This window comes from Phocoena phocoena, chromosome 1 (assembly GCF_963924675.1).
Source record: "Phocoena phocoena chromosome 1, mPhoPho1.1, whole genome shotgun sequence".
Taxonomy (NCBI): Eukaryota; Metazoa; Chordata; class Mammalia; order Artiodactyla; family Phocoenidae; genus Phocoena; species Phocoena phocoena.
This window is the reverse complement of record NC_089219.1, coordinates 35262245-35271011: the sequence shown is the minus strand read 5'-3', so window position 1 is coordinate 35271011 and position 8767 is coordinate 35262245. Positions and strand designations below refer to the sequence as shown.

The following is an 8767-nucleotide window of genomic DNA, read 5'->3' as shown; positions in this document are numbered from 1 at the left end:
AGGCTTTAAAGTGTCTTTTTTTAACCTGGGAAGCACACACTCTGGGCATTAACGACAGCGATTGACAGCACTGCGGGAATACTACTTGTGGTGACCATCTTCTCCCAAGCTCCACATTTTAGCCTTGTATAGAGTGATGTCACTGTAGACCCTGAAGTGGTTCAGCCTGTGGTCATCGCGTTGTGGGTTGACCTAGAGAGGGGAAGGCAGACATCAGAAAGAAGCCAGTGGGGAAGGAGGAAGACCTGGGCTTGTAGGGACCTGGACTCGAATCAGGCCTCAGTCTCCTGATGTGTAGCCTCTGGTGCTTTTCCTTGCTAAACCTGTTTGTGAAATAAAGACAACATTTCCACCAAAAGACTTGCAGGGTTGCATGAGAATCTCAACTGTGCAGAGTTGCTGCACTGCCCTTTCCCGCTGCCTACAGTGGAGGCCTGTGGACTCTTCCCCCTACTGGCATGGACGCTCCATGAGGGGAGGTGCTGCATCTATATCCCAGCACCCGGAACAGTATCCAGCACACACAGGGGACTCAAGACATATTTGCTGAATGAAAGATTGGATGTTGTTGAAGTAGTTACACAGAGATCTGAGTAAGAGTGAGTCCCGGGACACACAAATCTCACAGAAGCTACACCGTGCCATTAGCTAAAAGGTTATACTTTCAGCAAATGTTACCAGGAGACCAGAGGCTGAGCGATACTCACTGAGTGTGGCTTCCCCAGAGTCCCAGTATTGGGGTTGGAGTTCTCTGCCTGTGTGGGGCGAGGTGCCGCTGGGGGCAGGAGCCCTGTGTTAAGTTGGGGCTGATCAAACCTCTTCTGCCCCCAAACACATCATTCTGAAAGCTTAATTACCTTTTATGGTTGCATGACCCCTGGATCTAACTTTTCTGGGTATGCTTTCTTACTTTGCCACCAGTGCCATCTGATGGCATTGTCCCCAGGTTTAAAATGAACAGGTGTGGTGTATTTCCAGACCCTCTGAAACCCCACAGTGACTAGTGATCTGGAGGCCCATGCAGGGCAGGGCTAGCCGAGCCAGTCTCCTATCATGGCTGGTGGGCCTGCCCTGAGATGTGCTGGTCAGAGATGCAACACTTCTGCCCATACACTTTGTACCCATGGGAGCCAGGCCTTTTCTCTTTAAGAAAATGAAGAGTAGTGAGTTAAATGACTTGTGCTTTGTGATATTTCTCTACATTGCTCAGTTATCTAACTTGGAGGACTTTTTCTTCACTCCGCCTTCCTTCGTTCACAAGCCCCCTCTCCATTCCCTTAGTCACTGTAAATTATGTGGCCCCGCCTCCCATCCTCCTCCTTTACCCTTTGAGCGTTTATCTCTTCCCCAGCTGCCCAACAGCGCCTCTCCCTCTGGACTCAGTTCTTGGGTAAGAGATGAGGGCTCCTGCTGGAAGCCTCTCCCTGTCTTGCACAGTCTCCTCCCTCCAACGCGATGCCCCATATCTGAAGAGGGGCTGTTACAAGTGAGCAGCTATTTGCTCTCTTCACTGGTAAAAGCCAACTCAGTGAGATGTTTATTCCAATCTCCATGCAGTAGCCCTGCACAGAACCAGGGGTTGCAGAGCCATGCCCAGACTGGAGTTGTATAAATGGGTGAGAAAGGGCTTCCCTGGTGGCGCAGTGGTTGAGTCTGCCTGCCGACGCAGGGGACGCGGGTTCACGCCCCGGTCTGGGAGGATCCCACCTGCCGTGGAGCGGCTGGGCCCATGAACCATAGCCGCTGAGCCTGCGCGTCTGGAGCCTGTGCTCCGCAACGGGAAAGGCCACAACAGTGAGAGGCCCGCGAACCACAAAAAAATAAAAAATAAATGGGTGAGAAAGACAGGTGCCTGTAGAAATATGAGGACTACAGGGTGTGGGGAGTTCTTGGGAAGGGAGCACACTAGAAAATTATTCACCAGATAAAGACAACAGGGATTAAGCCACCAGGCCAGGAGAAGCACTGAGTTGGTCCTCAGTTGGGCCCCATGCCGTCTTGTCTATTCTTCCCCCTCAACATCACAGTAGCCTGCATTTCCTGAGCACATGCTGTGTGCTAGGTACCATTTTAAGCAGTTTATATATGTCTCAGTTCATCCACACAACAAACCTTCAAGTGTTGACACTATTATCCCCATGTTAAGGCAGATGAATGGAAGTTAAGAGAGGTGGAGTTCACAAAGCTAGAGAACATTGGAGCTGGGATTTGAACGCAGGCTGTCTGGCTCCAGGGTCACCAGGTTACATTGATGCACTGATACTGAGCTGCAGCTCAGCAGGAGCACATGGTGCGCAAGAAGCCCAGGGGGAGTGGGGGACAGAAGTGTCTTGATGGGCTTTAGGGAGGAGGTGACTCCTGGATTTCATGTAGGGTGAGTGGGACTTCTCAAGGAGTGAGGGCTGGGGGCCAGGAGGCATCGGCAGGGCAGCAAATATAAAGACAGGGTGTGCAGGTCTTGGTGCCTTTGAGGTAATGAAGGAAATTCTGACACAGCCGAGGAACAGTGTCTCCAGCCTCACATCTTCCACAAAAGAAACAGATGGGCTCAGAGCCAAATCTTAACAACAACAACAGTAATAATAACTTAGGGGGAAATACAGAGCAAAATTAGGTGTTTTGTAACTCTGGTTTTTGAAGGTTTTCCTAAATAAGGTACAAAACCCAGAAGTCAAAATGGAAACAATTGACACATTTGACTACTTAAAAATTAAAACCTTCTATATGAGGAAAGACATAATCAGAGTTGAAAGACAAGTGTAGCAGGAAGCTCTTCAAGTTGTCTATTCAAAACCCTGCATTTGGGCTTCCCTGGTGGCGCAGTGGTTGAGAGTCCACCTGCCGATGCAGGGGACACGGGTTCGTGCCCCTGTCCGGGAGGATCCCACATGCCGCGGAGCGGCTGGGCCTGTGAGCCATGGCCGCCGAGCCTGTACGTCCGGAGCCTGTGCTCCGCAACGGGAGAGGCCACAACGGTGAGAGGCCCGCGTACCGCAAAAAAACAAACAAAAAAACCCCGAAAACAAAACCCTGCATTTCTTCCTCAGAAACAGAAGCCCTATATCATTTAGGGAGATCACATGCTAAAGACTGCGTTGGCCAGGCTCCTTGCACCTAGGATTGATTGCTCCAATCAACGAGGCAAATATGTTACGGGCATTTGCATTTTCCAGAGAAGGGGACAGAATTTAGAGATGTAGGTGATGTGCCCGAGACCACTCTACTAACACCTGGGAGAGCAAACTCAGGCCGTCTGTCATCAGCAAGCTTTGCTTAATCCACACTTACCAGCATTCACTACATGCCACGCGCTGTTCTAAGCACCTTACAAACACCACCCCATTTAAGCCTCGGAGCAATCTTATGAGATAAGTGCTGTGATATCTCCACTGTACTAGGAGGAAACTTAGTCCCAAAAGAGCTTAGTCCCTTACCAGGGTCACACAACTAGTACATGGTAGTCAGAGGTCAAAGCCCAGGCAGTCAGCTCCATACTCTGTTCTCTGAGCCACCACTGGATTACCTCTGACCTTCCAAGTGAAGGAGACACACTTACCAATGGCTCTGAGTCCCATCCAATCTCTTGACTTTCAGTCTGTGTCTCGGGATATTTCCTCCTTGGTCCCTGGGCAGCATGGTGGATAAGACTTAGGAACCTGGCTGGGAGACGAGGCATGAGTTATGAAGGCGTCAGGCTTTGGGACCAACGAGAGATCCTGTGCCCTTGACTCTGGCACATCCTTTCTTAGAGGCAGAGCATCGGCCTCAGACGCTTGCCTAGGCCTCGCGACACAGGTATCTGGCTCCTCCACTCATCTCTCAACAAACATCTGTTGAGCACAAACTCTGTGCCAGGCACTGTTTGGGCCCTGGAGGTAGAGCAGAGTGAGATAGACATGGTCCCCGGTCTCCTGGAGAGGTAGTCTAGGTGAGGGGACAGGGGACACAATATACACCTATAAAAACAAACCCAATGGTGGTAGACAGTGATGCAAACTCTGAGGAAGGGAGTTGGCAAAGGGCCATGTCGGGGCAGGGCTGGCTACTCAGTAGGAAGGCTCGCAGGAGCCAGCCCTGAGAGAGGCAGAGGAAAAGCACGCCACAGGCGGCAAGAACAAATGTCCTGGGGCATGAGCGAGTTTGGGCGATGTACCTGCAGCACAGAGAGTGAGGAGCTGGGCTGTACCAGGTGAGGTCAGATCCTTCTGGATTGAAATCAGCATGGCTGTCAACACCAGGTATATCTGTAACTCCACGGCTTAAGGACTTAGACACATTTCATTTGCAATCTATCCTATCCAGTCTCAATTTGAGAGAGGCAGTCTGACAAGGGGAAGAAGCTGGCTTGGTAGTTGGGTATTCGTGACCCTTCCACTACTAGCTTGACAGGTGGTTTAATTCTCTGGGCCTCACTTTGTTCGTCTGCAAAATGGGAGGAAAATATCTACCTCAGCAAGATGTCTGAGAAGTAAATGAAGGACTGTGAATACAGGACCTGGCCTCGGGCCGAGCTTATCCTGAATACAAGGCAGCTAGTAATGAACTCCTGCCCGGTGTTTGAGCCCCTCACCACCTGTTATTTCCCTTATTGCTGCAAGTCCCCAGCTCCTATCCTTCATTCTAGCCAGGCTGATGTCTCCACTGCAGATAACAACCTTACTTTCTTGGATTGTTCTCTATTAGTCTATTTACTTGTCTGTCTCTGTGATGCTATGAGATCCTCACTCCTCCTTCCCACCCCTCACTTCCCACCCTGTCCTTCTACAAAAATCACACATCTATCCTCTATCAAACTCCACTCTAAGAAGGTAGAGGCGAAGGAGTAGAGCTTGCCAGAAGGATTAGGCTTCCCATCACGTATCTCCCTTCCCGCATTCCCAAACGTGGCCCCCACTCACCCATACATCCCAGCCATGCCAAACTCCTCACAGTCCGTGGACCATGCTGTTATCTCATTTCTGTGCTTTTCCATATACCTGGAATGTCCTTCCACATTCTTCTCACCCTGACATACTCCACCTCACCCTGTCATCCCCTCCTCCAAGAAGACTTCCCAGAACTCCACTGCCTGAGGTGGGCACCTGTTTTCTATGCTGCTGCCATCCCAATCTTGTTCTCTGTTTACCTGTGTATTTACTAGTCTGTCTCCTTGACTATGGTATGAGATCCCCAGCCCCATCCTAGTGACTATCACATGGTAATAATGAAAATAATAACATGTTCTGACCACCAGTGTACCAGATACTGTTCTAAGCCCTTGGGTTATTCTGTTTAATCTTCACAATGCCCCTAACAGATAGGCTCAGAGGGGTTAAAAAACTTGCTCGAAGTCACACAGTTAACGAGTGGCAGAACCAGGATCTAAACTCAGTTAGTTACTAGGACTCCAGAACCTGTGCTTGTAACAGCTAAGTATTGGATGAAAGAATGACCGTAATGTCAGGGCCAGTAGGAACATGTTTTTGGCTTGACAGTTAATGAACTGGCTGTGTATTTGAATGTGTCAGTCTCTTGTGAGCTCTGTCAGTATGAGCCCTGTTTTCAGATGATCAAACAGAGGACTGAGGTCTGCCCCAAAAAACCACTGCCCTGAGAGACTCCCAGCCGGCTGCCTCTCCATGCTCTGTCTCAACGGTATTCTCAGACCCCAGACTTACCATCTGCAGGTTCCTCCAGGTTATCATGCCAAGACATGGGCTTTCTGGCGATTGTGTGAACTAGAGAAAAACAGCATCACAGATTCAAGTTAAAAAACGATCTTCCTGGCCTCTCTGAGACCCACCCTAGGCCAGACACCCAGTCAGCCTTTTCTGAGTGTCTGTCATGTGTCAGGTATTGTGCTGGGCACTAGGGCATTTAAGACCTTCGGGGACCTCACAATCTGAGAGGCACTGTCCTGTATGGTGGCTACCAGCCACATGCGGTGACTTGAATTTGAATAAGTTAAATTTAATACAATTGAAAATTCATTCCTCTGTCCCATCAGCTGTATTTCAAATGATCAACAGCCATATGTGGCTACTGGCTACCATTTAGGGCAACACAGATAGAGAACATTCTCATCATCACAGAATGTTCTCTGGGACAGACTGGTCTATGGGGATGCAGACATGCCAGGCAGCCAGAGGTAGTGATATGTACCCAGCAGGCCATGCGATAACAGAGGTGTAGGATCCACGGACATCTATTCAGCCCGTAATTACTGGTGCACTGGAGGTAGGGCTGCAAACAAGAAAGAGGAGGTCCCCGTACTCCCTGGGCTTCCACTCTGTTTGTGGTGGGGTGTAGTGTGGGTGGTATGTCTCTAAGGACATACCTTAGAGCAGAGTCCTGAATAAATTTGCTGTGTGAGGATATGTGGGAGGGATCCCAGAGTGAGGTTGGTGAGTTAGAGAAACATCGAGAGGCAGAGTAGCTCTAGTGGAAGGAGCTAGGAGGAGAGTAGTAGTAAATGAGCAGAGGCCAGAAGGAACCAGTGATCTCCAAGTGTTTTATCTCAAACTCCTACCAGTCAAAAAACTTCCGCATATGAATACTTATATAGTCTCTATGCACTGTTGTCATATATTAACAAAGCACCATTTCTTTCTTTATACATAAGTGTAAACATAGATACAAATTCTGATATTTCCTCACTTAATCCCAATGGATCATATTAGTCCTGTGCCCAAGGACCGTGAGCTGGGAGCCCAAGCGCTTTTCCTAGGAAGCCTGGATGCCCCTTGAAGGGATTGAAATAGACCAAGTTTAAACAGAATTGGACGTTAAGTGGTTTTCTTGGAATTAGTAGCTGGCGGCTCCAGAGGAAAACCAGGTTCGTTATAAGCTAAATGAAGACGTACATTTTCTGTACTCTCATCCCGCCCCCCGCAATGTAAGTGTGTGAGCAGGTGGATATAGCGGTCGCCATCACTTCACTGTGTATACGTATATGTATATCTAAACATCACGTGGTACACCTTAACTATATGCAGATTCTATTTTTAGAAATGACATTACATTTTCTTTACAAAGCTGGGCTGCAGTGGACTGCAGTTAATCGGGCCCAGGACTGGGGGAGAAGTTCGGAAAGAAGGAGCAGTATTTATGAAACTGAAGATGATTTAGGAAATCCATGCATCTAAATATGGTGGGATAGAAAATCTGTGGCTGGTGCAGACCAGGCACTAACATTTTTATTAAAGGAAGAGTGTGCGGGTTGGGAGGGGAGTCAGGATGAAGCTGGGTGGGCAGCAGAGCTAGATCCACCGGGGCCTTAGGTACTGATCAGGTTAAACCTTAGCTCAGAATCTGTGGGACCACTGAGGATTTTACAGAGGGACTGGATGATCAAATCCCCTTTAGCACAGCTTTCGCCAGCAGTGGTGTGGGGGAGGGTTGGAGAGCTGGGCCTGGAGGGAAAGAGAGAGTTAAGAGCCCATCAGACCAATGCAGGCAGGATTGATGAGGGCCTGGGAGTGAGGATGGAGAGAGAGCGGAGACAAATGAGGTGAGGCAGAGAGACTTCACCATGCATGATGGTGTTTCCCACTCAGGCGGGAACATGGGAACCATCACGTGAGAGAAAGGATAAGGAACAAACAGGACAGTGCCTACTCAGCTGTGTGGAGGGAGGGAGAGAGTGAGAGACTGAGGATGACTCCCAAGCTTCTAACTTGGGAGAGAGAAGGGCTGTGGTGCCTTTGGCTAAAACCAAATATTCTGGAGTAGCTGCAGGTGGGGGAGGGGTGCAGGACGTGCCCGGTTTTCTGAACCAGTGCGTCTGAGGTGCCTAAGGGATGTCCCGGGGAACGGAGCCGGGAGGTGGATGGGGACGTGGGTCTGGGGCTCCATTTGAGACTCGGTAGCATTTAGGGGGAGCTGATGTTACAGGACCAGATGAAACCGGCCCAGGAATGTGCAAAGTGAGGAGTGGGGGTGTGGCCATTTTATCGGGGGGGGGGGGCACGTTGGACCCTGAGTCTGCTCCCCGTGAACTTTCTGAAGGTCTTAAGACAATGTTAGAAGACGGAAAGAAATCCTTTGATAGCAGCAAACCAAAACACATGCAAAAGAAAACATAAAACCTGCAAAATATTTCAAAAGCAATTTATAAAAAGCCTTTCAAAATTTTTACAACAAAATGTTATTTAATCAGGACGTGGATGCATTTTAATGTATCTAATACTTTCAATGTGATGGGGGGTGAGACCCCTCTCCAACCCCAAAGTCATAGTTCCTGAAGGCTATGAAGGGATGAGAGGTCACAGGAGGCGTCTCCTACTGTGCTCCACCCAGCACCCCGCCCGCATCTCTGCCGGCTCCTTCCTGGGGGCGCCCCCTTTCCCTTCCTCCATCCCGCAGCTCCCCTCACCCTTGCGGAGTGGATTCACATGATACTGCGTGTGGAGTTTCTGGGTTCGTAACTCTTTGAGGTACAATTCCCGCAGGATCTGGTTCTGGTGGACCTCATCTGCGATCGTCTTCTCCTTCTGGTGTCCAGCCATGGCCTTGGCTCTGCTGTGTCTGGTCAGTACCTAACCCCCTCTCACCGCCCTTTGGACTCTCACCGGCTGCCAGGTCTCCAGGCAACAGAGTCCCAAGCCGTCTCCAGGCAACACATGCTAGCTCACCCTCCTCCCTTGGACCTCACTCCTGCCGGTCCACCCCAATCCTCCCCAAATCTTATAACGCGCGGCCCGCCCCTTTGGCTGCTCAACTCACCTTCCCAGCTTCTCTGGACCTAGTCTGGTTACAGAATCGCGGCTGGACACCGCCAGAAAACGAC

The 8767-nt window shown here is 49.8% G+C and overlaps 1 protein-coding gene across 1 annotated transcript; it reads right to left on the bottom strand.

The window, feature by feature from the left end:
• Nucleotides 1-8560, bottom strand: CFAP144 (cilia and flagella associated protein 144). Its single transcript, XM_065894990.1, has 4 exons — nt 8354-8560; nt 5658-5717; nt 3557-3660; nt 1-192 (listed from the first exon to the last, which is right to left on the bottom strand). Exons 1-4 carry the CDS (start codon nt 8484-8486, stop codon nt 82-84), a joined length of 408 nt encoding a protein of 135 aa, XP_065751062.1. The 5' UTR covers nt 8487-8560; the 3' UTR covers nt 1-81.
• Nucleotides 8561-8767: the final 207 nt, after the last annotated feature.

Excerpts from the sequence above, each read along its gene's own strand:
- CFAP144 (XM_065894990.1), bottom strand. The coding sequence starts at position 8,486 with ATGGCTGGACACCAGAAGGAGAAGACGATCGCAGATGAGGTCCACCAG. Across the intron at positions 3,661-5,657 it reads CCTGGAGGAACCTGCAGATG|CCAGGTTCCTAAGTCTTATC; the intron begins GTAAGTCTGGGG and ends CTCGTCTCCCAG. Across the intron at positions 193-3,556 it reads GATGGGACTCAGAGCCATTG|GTCAACCCACAACGCGATGA; the intron begins GTAAGTGTGTCT and ends TCCCCTCTCTAG.